At 49.0% G+C, this 16998-nt stretch overlaps 2 protein-coding genes across 3 annotated transcripts in view; one reads left to right on the forward strand and one right to left on the reverse strand.

Moving 5' to 3' along the window:
• The window catches only part of NUP210L (nucleoporin 210 like), an 84826-nt gene extending 70268 nt beyond the window's left edge, over positions 1 to 14558 (forward strand). The window contains exons 34-40 of one of the 2 annotated variants that reach the window (XM_059413877.1): positions 4733 to 4859; positions 7693 to 7842; positions 9401 to 9651; positions 10900 to 11104; positions 13850 to 13954; positions 14232 to 14306; positions 14382 to 14558. In XM_059413877.1, the coding sequence (XP_059269860.1) occupies positions 4733 to 4859; positions 7693 to 7842; positions 9401 to 9651; positions 10900 to 11104; positions 13850 to 13954; positions 14232 to 14306; positions 14382 to 14482 (1014 nt within the window). In that variant the 3' untranslated portion in view covers positions 14483 to 14558. The remainder of the gene's footprint in view (positions 1 to 4732; positions 4860 to 7692; positions 7843 to 9400; positions 9652 to 10899; positions 11105 to 13849; positions 13955 to 14231; positions 14307 to 14381) is intronic. The other variant, XM_059413879.1, reaches the window with a different exon arrangement.
• A 295-nt stretch (positions 14559 to 14853) lies between these two features.
• Positions 14854 to 15941, reverse strand: RPS27 (ribosomal protein S27). The gene is made up of 4 exons (XM_059413876.1): positions 15841 to 15941; positions 15487 to 15595; positions 15184 to 15294; positions 14854 to 14934 (listed from the first exon to the last, which is right to left on the reverse strand). The coding sequence occupies exons 1-4, from the start codon at positions 15844 to 15846 to the stop codon at positions 14906 to 14908; spliced, it is 255 nt and encodes an 84-aa protein (XP_059269859.1). The 5' UTR covers positions 15847 to 15941; the 3' UTR covers positions 14854 to 14905.
• Between the last annotated feature and the right edge of the window lie 1057 nt (positions 15942 to 16998).

A 16998-nucleotide genomic window follows, 5' to 3' on the forward strand; every position in this document is an offset into this window, starting at 1 on the left:
TCTGGCTCCCTGCTTGGCGGGAAGCCTGCTTCTCCCTCTCCCACTCCCTCTGTGTGCCTCTGTCAAAGAAATAAATAGTATATTTTTTAAAGATTTTATTTATGTATTTGACAGACAGAGATCACAAGTAGGCCAAGAGGCAGGCAGAGAGAGAGGGGGAAGCAGGCTCCCTGCTGAGCCCGATGCGGGACTCGATCCCAGGATACTGGGATCATGACCTGAGCCGAAGGCAGAGGCTTTAACCACTGAGCCACCCAGGCACCCCGTGATTAGGATTCTTAACCCGAATAGATTAGATAGATAGATAGATAGATAGATAGATAAGGGGTGCCTGGGTGGCTCAGTTGGTTAGGCGTCTGCCTTCAGCTCGGGTCATGATGTCAGGATCCTAGGCTTGAGCCCCACATCGGGCTTCCTGCTCAGCAAGGAGCCTGCTTCTCCCTCTCCCTCTGCTCCTCCCCCTGCACACTCTCTCTCAAAAACAAACAAAAAAGTTTCAGAAGAATGACTAGTGTGATTTATACTTTAAAATATCACTGTGGTGGAGTGCATGGGTGGCTCAGACAGTTCAGCTTAGGTCATATCTCAGGGTTTGAGATTGAGCCCCACACCGGGCTCTGTGCTCAGTAGGGAGTCTGTTGAGATTCTCCCTCTCCCTCTGGCCCTTCCCCCTCAAATAAGTAAATTTCTTTTAGTATTTTGATTATGTATTAGAGGATATTCATACACATGTATACTGTCCAGCTGCACAGGATCTTTTTTTTTTCAAGATTTTATTTATTTATTTGACAGAGATCATAAGTAGTCAGAGAGGCAGGCAGAGAGAGAGAGGGAGAAGCAGACTTCCTGCTGAGCAGATGCTGATGGGGAACTCAGTCCCAGGACCCTGGGGTTGTGACCTGAGCTGAAGGCAGACGCATAACTGAGCCACCCAGGCGTCCCAAAAAAATCTTTAAAACAACACCAGGGGCATCAGGGTGGCTCAGTCAGCTGGGTATCTGCCTTTGGCTCAGGTCATGATTTTAGGGTCCTGGGATTGAGGCCCTGTGTTGTGTTCCTTGCTCAGCAGGGAGTCTGCTTTTCTCTTTCCCTCTGCCCTGGGTCATGCTCTCTCTCTCTCTCTCTCTCTGAAGTAAACAGAATCTTTTAAAATAAATAAATAAATAAATAAAACAAACAAATAAATAAAGCAGTGCCAACTCTTCGCCCCAAAACAAGGTGGTGTGAGATAGATAGATATATAGATAGATATCACTGTAGCTACTGGTTGATGGTGCTCTGGGGTACCAGTCTGGTAACAGAGGAGGTCATGGGAAGTTGGTCAGATTCTAGTGTACTTTATAGGTAGAGCCAGTAGAATTTCTTAGCAGATTATATGTAATCTGATGATGTGATGTAATCAGATGATATATGATTGACTTCAAGTTTTTAAAAAAATGACTTCAGGTTTTTGACTCAATAACTAAAAGGACAGAATTGCCATCACTTGAGGGGAAGCTCAGTGGTGCAGGAGGTTAAGCGTCCAACTCTGGATTTCAGCTCAGGTCATGATCTCAGAGTTCTGAGATCGAGCCCTGCATCTGGCTCTGTGCTCATGGAGTCTGCTTGTGTCTATCCCTCTTCTCCTCCCCCCAACTTATGCTTGTATGCTCTCTCTCTTTCAAAGAAATAATAAATAGAATCTGAAAAAAAAGAAAAGCTACACAGCTGAATGCTTAGTTGCTGAATGTGGTTCCCAGGGAAGGGGCCTGGGGTGCATGCTTTCTGCAAAACACATGCTGAAGGGCCCCTGGGGGGCTCAGTGGGTTAAGCTGCTGCCTTCGGCTCAGGTCATGATCTCAGGGTCCTGGGATCGAGCCCCGCATCGGGCTCTCTGCTCAGCGGGGAACCTGCTTCCCCCTCTCTCTCTCTGCCTGCCTCTCTGCCTACTTGTGATCTCTGTCTGTCAAATAAATCAATAAAATCTTAAAAAAAAAAAACACATGCTGAATGCTACTTTCCCTTTTTACCTTTTTTTGTAAAAGCAAAAATCGTCTTTGGATTTATTTTTCTTAGGGAAACCATTTACTAATGTCTTTCTTAAAAGTGATGGGGCTTAATGCAAATTTTTGAGAAGTGAAGGGGTCCCTGTATCTCAAGGAGGGAGCGAAGGATCAGCCACGTCGAAGGTTATCGATAGGCCAGGTAGCCTGAAGACAGAAATGCCAGATGGGTTCGCAGTACAGGGTGGTTACTTGACGGAGTGGCTTCAGTGCAGTGACAGGAGCAGAAGTCTGGAGAATTGAGAGGACGTGTGGGTTTGGGGCGTAAGACAGCTCTGTGAGGAACTGGAGTCAAATTTTTGTTTGGTTGGTCATTTTTTGAGATGGGAGAAAAAATGATTTAGGAGTGTTTAGTAGAGAAGGGGAAATGCCATGCAGGAGTAGGGAGCGTTGCTGAAGCAACAACCGTTAGCAGGTGAGACGGTCGAACAAGTGAAGGTCGGCTTGATGAAGCCTTTTCTCTTTCCCCTTAAATCCATGTTGGGTCTCCCTCCTCGGTGCCCAGAGGACCTGTTTGTTCCTCTTTTCATTACTCAAATGTAACAGCTATCATTTGTTGAACATCTACTGTGGGGTTGGCATTTTGCATCTGTTTTTTAAATTTTTATTTTACATCAGTATAAATATCATTTTTAATCTTCACAACCCTGCAAAGTATTATCCCAATTTTATAGATGATTGAACTGCTCCCAGGGTATCTGGTGCCATGTTGTAAGGAGTTCACAGTCTAGTGAGGACAGAAATAATTACATGTAGACAATTTAAGTAACTAAAACATAACTGACCAGTGCTTTACAAGTGACAAGTTGGAAGTGCTCCTAGAGTCCAGACACGCCTGGCTGGCTCAGTTCGGGGAGTGTCTGATTCTTGATGTGCAGCTTCAAAAAAAAAAAAATTGCGTGTGGCAGATGCCTCCTGGCTGTCGGTTACGTGTCTGCCTTCAGTTCAGGTCATGATCTCAGGGTCCTGGGATCGAGCCCCACATCAGGCTCCCTGCCCAGCGGGAGTTTGCTTTTTTCTGCCGTCCTGCCCCTCTCCCTGCTTGTGTTCTCAATCTCTCTCAAATAAATAAATAAAATCTTTTTTTTTTAAAGATTTTATTTATTTGACAGACAGAGATCACAAGTAGGCAGAGAGGCAGGCAGAGGCAGAGGGGGAAGCAGGCTCCCTGCCAAGCAGAGAGCCCGATGCGGGGCTCGATCCCAGGAACCTGGGATCATGACCTGAGCCGAAGGCAGAGGCTTAACCCACTGAGCCACCCAGGCGCCCTAAATAAATAAAATCTTAAAAAAAAAAAAACAGAAGAGGGGCATCTGGCTGGCTCAGTCAATCAGGTATCTGACTCTTGATTTTGACTTGGGTCATAATCTTGGGGTCTGTACTCAGTGCAGAGTCTACTTGTCGCCCTCCCCTTCTGTCCCTCCCCTGACTCTGATATTCCTCTCTCAGATAGGTGGATAAGTCTTAAAAAAAAAAAAAAATACACAAGAGGCACCTGGGTGGCTTAATGGGTTAAAGCCTCTGCCTTCGGCTGAGGTCATGGTCTCAGGGTCCTGGCATCAAGCCCCGCATCGAGCTCTCTGCTCAGCAGGGAGCCTGCTTACCTCCCCCCCTACGCCTGCCTCTCTGCCTGCCTGTGATCTCTGTCAAATAAATAAATAAAATCTTTAAAAAATAAATAAATAAAAGCTTAAAAAAAAAAAAAAGAGGGCTGGGGACAGAGGCAGCAACTTGAGGAGTTTGAGAAGGGTTTCAGTGCTGGGGAAGCAGAGAGAGGGTCACACGGGAGGAACTGGCCTTTGCTGTCAGAGGCTACAGAGAAGTCAAAAAGGGTGTGATAGACCCTAGGTGGTATACTGTGTAAAATCATCATTTAATAGTTTACTAATGAACAGACACCCATGGAGGCCGCTTCTGTGTAGCCCTGTGACAGACTCTGGAAACACAAAGATGAGAAAGACAAAACTCCTTCCCTTCCTGAGCCTTTAATGTCACTAACTTGGTTTCAAGGTTCCTGAATATTTGAAAAAAAACAAAAAATCATGGTAGTACTGAGAAGACTGTGTACTGTAATACGATACACACTTACTGTAATGAATAATGTCATGAATAATGACATAATGATACAGTGACAAGATAATATACATTTAAGTTGAAGATATTTGGGGGCAGAGAGCCATCATTAATTATCTTCTCACAATGTAATCATGAAGCACTTGCTTTAAATACAAGGCACATTACAGGATATACAAAGATAGATTAGTCTCTCAGTTGAAGAACTTAGATTCAAATAGGAATGATTTTTAACAAAAATACAAATACCTACAGCACAAGGCAGAACATTACAAGTATACTGAGAGAAACAAAGTACTTTGAAGTTTCAGAAAAGGCTGAGATTATATGCAACTCACAAAAGTTGCAGTTGTCTTTGAAGGCATTTTAATAGGGGGTCATCTAAAGGGAAGATGTCACACAAAATAATGGACAAAGACCTCCTTTTAGGGAAAAAAAAAATGTTATTTTCTTCTCAAAGGTAAACAGATTTTGTGGTTCTTAACTATGTGAAGTAGAAAGGCCCCCGGGCCTTGAGTGAGATGGCGCTTTCGGTTGGGTAAGTTATGAAGCGTAGAGAGGGAGAAAACAATATTCTCTAAGAATTAGGGACAGATTTTCCTTTGGTTTGCTCACAGGTGGTGGTCAATGCATCATCAAGATTAACACTCAGTTATGACCTCAAGACCTACCTCACCAATACCCCCAATTCAACTGTGTTCAAGCTCTTCATTACCATTGGCAGAAATGGTGCTAATCTCAAAGGTCAGGTCTCTTAATAGGTCTGGGTGATTGTTCCCATCATTTCGGTCTTCCTTCTCATGTACCCCTGAGACTAGCAGTCCTTATTGATTTTTATTTCAAATATGGCTGATTTTCAAAGCTACCCGACGAAACTTTTGTAAAAATATGGTCTTAGGCTCCATCCACATAGTTAAGTTTGGGATAAGGCCTCAGACCCAATTCTTTTCCAGCTTCCCTAGATTTAAGAAGTGTTGGAGTATGCGACATTTTAACTGTTATTTGCTCAGCAAATTTACCGTGTAGGTTTTTTTGTTCTGTACTGGGCTGTAATTTACTGTCAGTAAAAGGTGGGAAGGTGGTGCCTGACTGACTCAGAGCAGCATGAGACTCTTGATCTCAGGGTCATGAGTTTAAGCCCCACATTGGGCATACAGATTACTTTAAAAAAATAATAAACATGGGGCGCCTGGGTGGATCAGTGGGTTAAGCCTCCACCTTCAGCTCAGGCCATGATCCCAGGGTCCAGCTCTCCACTCAGTGGGGAGCCTGCTTCCCACCCCACCCCCAACCTGTCTCTCTGCCTCCTTGTGATCTCTTGTTTGTCAAATAAATAAATAAAATCTTAAAAAAAAAAAAAGTCTACATGAAAATTAAAAAAAAAAAAAGATGCTTAACCGACTGAGCCACTCAGGTGCCCCTCAATTAACAATCTTATGTAATAATTACCGTCCTTTTAAAAATGAGAAATACCAAATCTAAGAGCAAGTAACATGTAGTTAGTGGCAGAATTGGTACATCTGTCCCACTCCAAAGTCCATGTAAATTCTTTTATTTTTATTTTTACTTTTTTTAAAGATTTTATCCATTTTTTTGACAGAGATCACAAGCAGGCAGAGAGGCAGGCAGAGAGAGAGGAGGAAGCAGGCTTCACGCTGAGCAGAGAGCCCGATGTGGGGCTTAATCCCAGGGCCCTGCGATCATGACTTGAGTTGAAGACAGAGGCTTAAACCCACTGAGCCACCCAGGCGCCCCAATTCTTTCATTTTTTTAAAGAAAGAACAAATTCTGTTGTTTTTTTTTTTTTTTTTTTGCAAACAGAGCATGCAAAACCAAGAAGTCCAAAATATTACTGTCTGTAAAATTTAAGTCTAATTGCCCTTTTGGTCATTCAGTTTTTAAGCACTTACTTTCTTTTCACATTATTTAATTTTGTAAGTAATCTAAGTATATATAAATACTTGATTTTTAAAGTGTTCCAGGTTCTTTTACAAAGTATTAAATATGTATAACATATTCATACATTGCTCTCTGCCTTAAGATATAGAGATTGCAATTTTTCCTCCCAGAATCTTTCTAAAACCACAGCTTATTTTATTATGAAACAACTCCTTTGATATTGCTTGTAGTCTCCAAAAGATGAGAATGGTCCCCGGACTGACTACTGGCAGCTGAGGAAGAACTTCAGAAACTGTAAGGGAAAATTTTGGACAGGACACCACCTCCTACTTAATCTAGAAGGCTGTCCATTGAAACTGTCCGTTTCTTGAAGGCTGTGTGGCTCCTACTTAAGACACCATGTGTAATATTCTTTTTTTTTTTTTTTAAAGATTTTATTTATTTATTTGACAGTCAGAGATCACAAGTAGGCAGAGAGGCAGGCAGAGAGAGAGGGGGAAGCAGGCTCCCCATGGAACAGGGAGTCCAATGCGGGGCTCGATCCCAGGATCCTGGGATCATGACCTGAGCCCAAGGTAGAGGCTTAACCCACTGAGCCACCCAGGCACCCCCACCATGTGTAATATTCTGGAGATCTCTAATTTGAATCACACTGCAATCAGCTGTGGAAACTCGGACTTCCTAGACTGAAAAGCCTCCCGGCTGTGATTGCTGTCCAGTTTTCCCGGAATCTGTCTCATTCCCACTGACAAATTTCAGAAACTTTTGAAAGAGGACCCACCTATGATATTGATAATGGAAGCGCCACTATAGTCCTTCACAAATCAGCAAAAGCAAGGGTCTTAGACCATTCTTTTATCTTGACTATGGCAGGAGCCAAAGGGGCTGGCCTAGTAAGACAGAACTGACCCCTGTCTTTTGCTTTTTTTTTTTTTTAAAGGATATTTTATTTATTTATTTATTTAACAGAGATCACAAGTAGGCAGAGAGGCAGGCAGAGAGAGAGAGGAGGAAGCAGGCTCCCCGCTGAGCAGAGAGCCCGATGCGGGACTCGATCCCAGGACCCTGAGATCATGACCTGAGCCCAAGGCAGCAGCTTAACCCACTGAGCCACCCAGGCGCCCTCTCTCTTGCTATTAAAATTTTTTTTTTTTATTTAAGTAATTTCTATACCCGGTGTGGGGTTCGAACTAACAACCCTGAGATGAAGAGTTGCATGCTTCTCTGACCCAGCTGCTTCCCTAGCCTCCCTTTTTAAGATTTACTTATTTGAGGGGCACCTGGGTGTCTCAGTTGCTTAATGTCAGTCTTCTGCTCTCATCATGATCCTGGAGTCCTGGGATGGAGCCCTGCATCGGGCTCCCCGATTGTCAGGACGTCTGCTTGTCCCTCGCCTCTGCTTGTGCTGTCTCTCTCTCAAATAAATAAAATCTTTTTAAAAAAAAATTTTGAGAGAGAGAGAGAATCTCAAGCAGACTCCGCACTGAGTGCAGACGCCATCACAGGGCTCCATGACACAACCTTGGATCATGACCTGAGCCGAAATCGAGTCAGTTGCTCCACAGACTGAGCCATCCACGTGACTTACCTTTTTTTTTTTTATCAAACTACTGGCTTATGTAAGTTTCTTCTTTTACAGATTCTTACGGCAGTCATTTCTCTCTTTTCTGCTTATTAGGATCCTGTACCCCAAGTCAGGCCTTGGCCATCACAACAGTACTTCTTCCTGAGACCCTTGTGCTGTGCCACGTGCAGTTCAGCAATACTTTGCTAGACATCCCAGCAAGCAAAGTCTTCCACGTACACGCGGGGTTCAGCACGGAGAGAGGTGCGTCCCACTCGCTGCACCCGGCGCCCTGGTTTCTGTCCCTGCGCGTGCACCGCTTCCTTCCTGGGTCGCATTTACACTTTGCGGTTTCATCTGCTGTAGAACTATGGAAACTTTCTCAACCAGCGTTTTTGTTTAGTCTCTGTAACACCCTGTGCTTTTTCTTTTTTTTTTTTTTTTAATTTTTTTTTAAAGATTTTATTTGTTTATTTGACAGAGATCACAAGTAGACAGAGAGGCAGGCAGAGAGAGAGAGGGAAGCAGGCTCCCTGCCAAGCAGAGAGCCCGATGCGGGACTCGATCCCAGGACCCCGAGATCACGACCTGAGCCGAAGGCAGCGGCTTAACCCACTGAGCCACCCAGGCGCTCCTGTGCTTTTTCTATTAGTCTTCTACTTTCTTCTCTGCTAGCCCGTCCCTGTTCTGGGCTTGGATCATTCATCTTTTATCCCCAGGAAGTAGCAGTGTTGGAGTGTTTATTGTTGAACTGAAGGATATTCCAGGCAGAGTAGCATTAACTAGCATAAAGCAGAAACAGGCATGACATTGGAATTTCATATGAATCACCTTGTAGAACGAGAGGATTCATGTCAAACGTAAGGCATAAATAGGATAGTGCTACAGGCCAAGACCTTCTGCTCTAAGGCCGGGCAGTATGGCGCGAGTAGCCAGCAGCCACTGACGGAAGGCTCACTCAAGAAACTGGTGGGCACTAGCCAGAATGCCTGGTGCCAGGACAGGGACTAGGTGTACACAGGGGAGCAAGTCAGGGCTTCTCATTTTCACCAGCGCTGTGCCGGGAGATGTCACAGAGCAGAGATGCATGGAATGCTGTAGAGACAGGAAGAAAAGAGGAGCAGCCACCTCGAACCTGGGGGTTGGTCAGTTTTACACAGCAAGGCTTGTGGAAGGATGACTAGGAATGCGCTAGATGGGAGAGGCCACAGGCCAGGACATCCCAGGCAATAAAGAGCCCGGAGTTCGGCAGGACACAGCATGGAGAGGGAAGAGGCGGCAGCCGGGCGGCCAGGGAAGGGCCCTGCAGTAGTCCAAGCATGACCCGCTGAGAGTCTAGCCCAAGTAACAGGGAGATACTAACGGAGCGGCAAGTGTCAGACATTTCAAAAAGAGGAGTTAGCAAGATTTGGATGGGTGGATTAAGGAATGAAGTAAAGGGTGTCTGTGAAAAGACCGCGGAGTTGGAGCAGGGAGAACTAGCACAATATTCCGTCGAGGTATGGTTTGACGGGGAGTGACTAAGCCATGCTCAAAGCTTTTCACAAACCCTTTCCTGATCTTGGCAACTGTTGGTTACCTCATTCTACATCTGCTTGATTTCCATTTGCCCTGTGTTATTTACCGGATTTAAGCAACAAGTTCAGCTGTTTTTCTCCGGTACATTCCCTCCCCACAGTGGCCAACAGTCTGCTAAGAGGGAACGGTCAAAATTGAATTCACCTTTTCTTCTGCACTTGCGTCCATGTTTCCCGCCTATTTCAAGCCGGCGGCCGAACAGAGCTGCTCAACCTTCCCTGCTCGTTTTTCATCTTTCCTGCAGGGGTTTATGTCTGCCTCATCAGGGCTCGACCCCAGTCTGAAGAGCTGCTCCAGGCCCTCAGCGCGGCTGACACCGCAGTCTATGGGTGGGCCACACTGGTCAGGGAGCGCAGCAAGAACGGAATGCAGAGAATCCTTATTCCTTTCATCCCGGCCTTTTACATCAACCAGTCAGAACTGGTTCTCAGCCGCAGACAAGACGTTGGGGAGATCAGAGTGCTGGGGGTAGACAGAGTTCTTGAGAAGCTAGAGGTATGTGAAGCCCTGAGCCAAAACATAACTGAGATCAAGGTTTTGAAAAAGGAGTCTTCATTCGTAGTCCAAGGGCAAAGGAACAGCTATGGACTGACTTTGATAAAATTCACCAGGAGCAGGGGAGGGGCAAGGAGGTGGTTCTTCAAACGAATGAAGGAAACCTGTCCTCTTCACAATGCCAGGGGGTTCCCAGAGTCCGGAATTTAGGTCATGAGCTTTGTCAGTCTGGAAGATAACACCAGTATCATCTTAATCTTTAGAATTCTAGTTTGAAACTTTTTTTTTAGGGGCGCCTGGGTGGCTCAGTGGGTTGAGCCTCTGCCTTCAGCTCAGATCATGATCCCAGAGTCCTGGGATGCAGCCCCGAATGGAATCGGGCTCTCTGCTCAGCGGGGAGCCTGCTTCCCCCTCTCTGCCAGCCTGTCTACTTGTGATCTCTGTCAAGTAAATAAATAAAATCTTTAATAAATTTTTTTAAAAACTTTAAAGAAAAATACTTATTTATAGATTTTATTTATTTATTTGCTAAGAGAAAGAAAGAGAGCATGAGAGGCGAGAAGGTCCGAGGGAGAAGCAGACAACCCACGGAGCTGGGAGCCCAACGTGGGACTTGATCCTGGAATTCTGGGATCATGACCTGAGCCGAAGGCAGTCCCTCAACCAACCAAGCCACCCAGGCACCCAAAAAGATTTGAGAAAGAGAGCATGCACAGGGAGAGGGACAATGGGAGAGGGAGAAGCAGGCTCCTTGCTGAGCAGGGAGCCTAATGTGGGGTGTGATCCCAGGACCCTGGGGTCATGCCTTGAACCAAAGGCAGTTGCCCAACCAACAGAGTCACCCAGGTGTCCCCCCGCTTTTTTTTTTTTTTTAAACGATTTAAGAGCAAGTGGGGGCAGAGGGAGAGAATATCCAAGCAGACTTCTACTGAGTGTGGAGCCCCAACACAGGGCTGGATCCCTCCAGCCCTAACAGCAGGACCTGAGCAGAATCCAAGAGTTAACTGGCTACTCAACTGACAGCCACACAGGCGCCCCTAGTGCCTTCCAAACTTTGTTGAAGCCCATTTTATTCTCATAGATCATTTTCTTCCATTATCTATTTCAACACATCTGAGTGTGAAAAAGCAGATGACTTAAGACTGCTAACTAGAAATACAGGGATCTTACTGTATGTTTAGAACATAATATTGATACAAAACGGATTTTCCTTCTGTCAGACAAGTGCCATTTTCTCTTTTCTCCAAGGTCTTCCCCAGCTCCCCAGTTCTAGTGGTCTCTGGCCACAGGCAATCTTCCCTCACACCTGGCCTGGCTGTCTATCCCGTAAGGGTAGTCAACTTCACCTCCCTTCAGCAGACGGCATCACCCATTTTCATCAATATTTCCTGTGAGCTCACCAGTCAAAGTGAGGCTGTGCTAGTGAGAGCTCTGAAGGAGAAGGCTGGTGCAGGTGAGCACTGGGGGCTCCTGTTTTTAATCTAGAGAAGCAAAGACCACAGGTAATGAGGAACAATTCAGGCACTTGGCTAGGATTACTCAAACTAGCTGGGGTATGGATCTTTATTTTCCAAGACTACCTGGAGCGTAACCTTCCAAGAAGCTCTCTTATCACCACCAAAGTTTTCTACTTAACTGACGTATTTAAGAGTGGTAATTAATTTAAGAACTTCGGTCTTGTTAATGTACTCTTCTCTGTTGTAAACCTCTTGATAAATGACTTTCTTCAAAAACATCTGGCAGAGCTTTTTGTATCAGGCAGTGGGTAAACGGTGACAGCCCTAGAACCAAGACTTTCCTCTCCAAAATCCTGATTCTAGTCCTGCCTCAGTTTAGAAACTATGCCCCTGCCTGGGTGGTATGGGAACACGTGCAGTTACGGAGATGTTAGGAAAGCCCAAGGATCATCCTCCGTATGCTGTCACCTCTACCTGCCCATCCCTCCAGAGAAAGTGTTCTTTGAATGAACTAGGAGTGAACTGGACTGAACCCCTGTTCGTCTCCCATGAAAGAGCTGTTTCTACAAACACGGGGTATGTACTGGCCAATACCCTAAGTGCATTTTGCATGCATTCGTTCTCTTAGAACTCTAAGGTAGATGTTTTTCCCTCTGAGGAACTGGAGATGCTCAAGTTTCCATGACTAGACCCCGTGTTCCACCTGTGTCCTGTTGTAAATCTGGAGTTGTAATGGGCTTCTGCAAGGGTCCATGGATGGAATATCCAGGTGCACATGACCCTCAAAGGGGAAGAACTGCACCTTTATTTTCTTAAGACTTTATTGGTCAGAGCGGGAGCCGGATGTGGGACTTGATCCCAGGACTCTGGGATCATGATCTGAGCCGCATGCAGCCGCTTAACTGACTGAGCCACCCAGGCACCTCTGCACCTTTATTTTCAATTAACCTCTAACTGAAACTTTTCATTTCCAGTTTTATGAATATAAGCAACAAACCACAGTAATAGCAGTATGTAGGACTCTGTCACCTACAGAATTCAGGTATTTTCATGTTTCAATTATTAGATACCAATGTTCACTTCAAAATTACACAAAAAATTACAGTAGTTATCAGACCTGAGTCTAAGTCTTTATTACTAAAGCATATTACTGTATCAAAAAAGGCCTTTTTAACATCTTGCTAAGTGTATACAGAGCTGTATCACAATTAAGTTTTTTTCTGTTTTGGTTAACTTTGGTCAAGCTGGTTTCCTTTGTTCCTACACATTTTAATTTTTGCATTTAAAAACATTCTGAGATGGGGCGCCTGGGTGGCTCAGTGGGTTAAGGCCTCTGCCTTCTGCTCAGGTCATGATCTCAGGGTCCTGGGACCGAGCCCCGCATCAGACTCTCTGCTCAGCGGGGAGTCTGCTTCCTCCTCTCTACCTGCATCTCTGCCTGCTTCTGATCTCTGTCAAATAAATTAAAATCTTTAAAACATATATATAGGTATCAGAAAAAATATGAAAAAATAAAATAAAAACATTCTGAGAAGGACCCACAGGTGTCACCATACTGCCCAAGTTGTTCATAGCATAATAAATGGTCCACACTTCTCAGAGCTAAGAGAGGGACCAGAGGGAATAGTACAGCCCTGGTGAGTTGAAGTGGTCAGACACCACGATCCAACTCAGCCTTCAGCTTATCACCACAAGCACACTGAGTACCTGCTGGTAATATGCCAGGCATGGTATGTACACCAGGCACATGGTACTAGTACAGGAATCAGATTTAAGACAGGGCCTAATTAAGGAGATAGTAATCAGTTCATTGTAGCCAGAACAAAGCGGTACTGGAAAGGTTCATCATGTTTCATAATCATAATCCTGTTCCTAATCAATTTATTTGGACTCTTACCCTGTAAATACTGGAAAGTCCAAAGCTTTCAACAATTGGACCTGATCAAGGATTAATATAGAACATCTTGCTTTTAGTGCATCTTTATTTCAAACAACTTCAAACTATTCTTCAGAGCAAAGCAGTTTGTAAACAATTCTGAAACCAAGTACCATGAGAAGAGAGACCACTCACAAGTCTGAAGGTCAGAGGGCCTACGCTAGGGATGCAGAATAGGAACTAGGTAGGAGGACCTGGTGACAATATGGATATACGGGAAGATCTATTAAGTTCAGGGGAGTTTGCTGGGGCAGGTGTTCGTTTCTAGACACTGAAGAATTTGAAAAAACCAATGTCCAATGTCAGGTGTGCTTCAAAAATACAAGTCTCAAGGACTTGTGTTTGAGGACACTGTTATACAAAAATCAGAATGCTCCCTAAAAACCACATCGTAAGTAAAAAATGACAAGGGAACCCCCTTGGAATTGAAAAGTGGTTGGTGATCCAAATAAGTCAGGTTAGAGGGATCAGAATTGGAAGTTCAACTGCCACAATCACAAACTTGGTCAAGAGAAGCACGTCACTTGGAATTAAAATACACAGGAAAGGTAACGGGCATCTTAAGATAGCGTATCCATTTGTTAAATACCCATCTGTAAGACTCCAGGTTTGGGAGTTTATTATCTAGGAGAGGAGAACAAGACAAAGAGGCACAGGGACCAAGTACATAATTCACCTCTTTAACCCTGTTAAGAAGCAAAACAACTTCCCCAAGGACTGGGTTCTGGGAGCTTCTGCTCTCATACCCATGACCATGTGTTTTTAGCTTGAACTATTACTTTGTATCATTCTGATCAATACACAGATCAATGTGAAGACTCAGGTATCCTCCAGAAGTTCCTGGGTTCTCACCAGACCATCCTCTTTACCCTCTGTGCCGTGCTGGCATCAACGGCTTTCACCTTTCTAGGTAAGGTGCCCTTACATTCAGCACCATGGACGTTTGACTTACAAACTGCCTTCATTTAATTCCACCCACTATGAGAATAAGAATTAGATGATCACATCTCACTTGTGTCAAACAGCTGGACCGCATTCAGCCTCCCCAGCCCTGGTCACCTAGTGGACCAAACGTCCTGCCCAACTTCCCACCAAGCAGCAAACTGCATGTGGCAGACTCGGCTTGGAAGTGGACAGCACTGCTAAGCCTGGAGATAACGGCGGTATCTGCCTTGTTCTTTTCCCAGCATACAATGCCTTCTTACACAAGATACAGACGGCGCCAGTTGTTTATGTACCAACGCGAGGACCACCACCACCAGGTAAGTAATAACCTCCCTCACCTATGAAAAGCCCAGATCATTCATACTCCATCTGCTTGTCCTTTTTACTCCTAGGTTCTTACACCGCCACACGTTCTCCGCCGCCTTTCACGAGTCCACAGCCACCACCAGGCCAGACTCGGCTACAACCCTGGCTATGGAGCGCCCGGCACTAACCTCTCCTCGCACAAATCCCCTCAACTGTCGTGGAGCGGAGCCATAAGGCCCCAAACTAGGCTTCTGAGCGCTGTAAATAAAGGATCCTAAGCTGTTTACACTCGAGTGTGTTGGGCTAAGTATCCATACTTCATACTATGAAATCATAGAAGTGAAATACCCGTTTCTAGATAGTATCCCACGTTTTTAATCAAGATCGGAGAATTTACTCAGTGAACCTAACTGGACAAAAGCGTCCCCAAGAGACTTCGTAAGTACTTGGCCACTTACTTGCCCCCAATGACTCTAGCAGTCCGCTCTGCCGGTTGCCCCTGAGCACTTGAGGTAGCACTTACTTCCTAGCAGTAAGACAAGGACAAGAAACAGAACGTATCCAAAATCGGTTTATTGGGGTAGTGTCCCGCTCATCTGGATCCGGGCGCTCAGTGCTGCTTCCGCCTGAAGGAGCATCCTGGAAGGAGGAGGTTCCGAGGGTGACGTCCTGCCCCCCACAACAGGGGCCGGCCTGACGACCGCCCCGAAAGCCGCCGCTACACCACCGCCCGCTCAAACGCAGACCCGCCCCGGACGCCTCCGCCTCGGCCTTGGCGCTGAGAAACACGCGGTGTCCGAGCACCGGGGGGGGGGGGGGGGGGAACCAGCGCCCCCAGGGCCAAGCTCCAGCCCCGCGGCCGCTCCGCCGCGCGAGGTCCGCGCTCACCTTCTGTAAGCCTCGCCTTCCCTCCCGTGGGCTGGCAGAGCACAGTGGAGCAGCCGACACACAGCACGACCGTCTGCGCGTGGCTGAACACGGTGGTGATTTTGTAGCATCCTGCGGACGGACACACGCCGAGGGGCAGGGGCTCAGGACCCCGACGCCGGCCCGGCCGCGGCCGCCCGCCCCCCCGAATCCACCGACCCCTCCGCGGGACGCGCCGGCGGCACAGGCGCGTGCGACCCGCTGGGGAGCCGCCCCCCGCCCCCCGCCGCGGCCGCCGTCGGCCCCCCGGGCGGCGCCCCTCACCCGGGCACTTCACGTCCATGAAGTAGGAGTTGGGGCTCTGCACCAGGCGCTTCTTCTTGTGCTTCCTCTTCTCCTCTTCCGGGGACGGGTGCAGGAGGTCCTTCGCGAGCTACGAGAGCCGACGGGCGCGGTCAGGGCGGCGGCCGCCCCGGCGGCAGCGGCAGCTCGAGCCGCCCGGCGTCCGCCGCGGGGCCGCCATCTTACCCCCGCCCCGGGCCGCGCGCCGCCCGCCCCCGCGCCCGTCGCCTGAGGCCCGAAGCCCGCGGCCGGCCCCCGGGGCCCGCACCCGGCGGCGGGACGTGCGCGCGCGCGCGAGAGGCGACGGCTCCGCCGGGACCCGGGCGGGGAACTCACGGGCATGTTCTCGTGGGGAGGTCGTCAGCGCCGGAAAGGAGCGAAAGCGGAAATCCTGCCGCTTATATCCGCCGCCCGCCGGAAGTGACGCGCGCGCGCTGGGCCGCCATGCCGGAGTCCGCGCGCCGCCGCGGCCGGGGACGGCCGCCCGCCGCCGGGGGTTGCGGCGCCGCGTGGGCGGGAGCGCGTCCGCAGGGGCGGCCGAGCGTGCGCGGGACTTGGCCGAGACCCTCGGTGTCTCCCAGCGGGTTTCGGTGCCCGTGAGCTACGCGGGGCAGAAAAGCTCCCGCCGCCCGCGTCGCGGCCCGCCGCTGGGTTTGGTTGGGTCTTCCGGCCCCTCTCCTCGCACGACGGCGACCTCAGACCCTGACGTCCTGCTCCGCTCGCGGTGCGGGCCGAGGAGCCGCCCGGGCTCCCGCCCCCTCCCCGCCGACGCGGCGGTGCCCCGTGACCCTCCCGCAGCCCTTCCCGCCCGTCGGCCCCGGCCCCGGCTCTCCGCAGCGCGGACGCGCGTGGCAGAGCGCGGAGGGAGCCCCACGGGGAGCGCAGCCCCGCTCCGCAGCCCCTGGGTCGCAGGGAGGCTCGAAGACGACGCGAGGGCGCCTTGGAGTCCGGGAAAGGCGTGTGCGTCGCGGTCGGGGCGTGCGGGCGACAGCTCCGCCGCGGACCCGGGGCCCTGACGCGCCTCTGCCAAGTTCGGTGGGGTGAGCCCCGCGCCGTGGCCGGTGTCGCACCGGCCTCGGGGAGCAGAACCGCCTCCAGCGCCCGCCGGGGGCCGGAACGTCCCGAGGAAGCGGCCTTTCGGCCGAAATGGGCGAGCGGGGGAGGCCGGGGCCGGAATGAGGGGTCCCGCGCGGCGGGGTGCGGGCGGGAAGAGCCCAGATCGGGGCCGAAGCACAGGACGCGCGGACGGGTCTTTAGCAGACGGGCCGCGCGAGCGGGCGAGCGGCTTCAGGGCTGGGTCGGAGCGGGGGCGCCGGGGGGGCTCCGGCCGTGAAGCCTCTGCCTCGGCTGGGGTCGTGAGCCCAGGGCCCAGGCGTCCGGAGCCCCGCGTCGGCTCCCCGCCCGGCGCGCCGTCGGCGGCTCCTGTCCTCCTCCCCTGCTCGTGCGCCCGCCCGCCGTCTCGGCCAGAGAAAGAAAAGTGACGGACGGAGCCGG

The sequence above is a fragment of the Mustela nigripes genome, chromosome 10, assembly GCF_022355385.1.
Source record: "Mustela nigripes isolate SB6536 chromosome 10, MUSNIG.SB6536, whole genome shotgun sequence".
Taxonomy (NCBI): domain Eukaryota; kingdom Metazoa; phylum Chordata; class Mammalia; order Carnivora; family Mustelidae; genus Mustela; species Mustela nigripes.

Bases quoted from the DNA above. Each gene is read 5' to 3' on its own strand.
- RPS27 (XM_059413876.1), bottom strand. The intron at 15,295-15,486 runs GTGAGGGGCGCC...GTCCGTCCGCAG, and splicing joins CATGGACGTGAAGTGCCCGG to GATGCTACAAAATCACCACC. The intron at 14,935-15,183 runs GTGAGCGCGGAC...TCCTCCTTCCAG, and splicing joins GAAGGCGAGGCTTACAGAAG to GATGCTCCTTCAGGCGGAAG.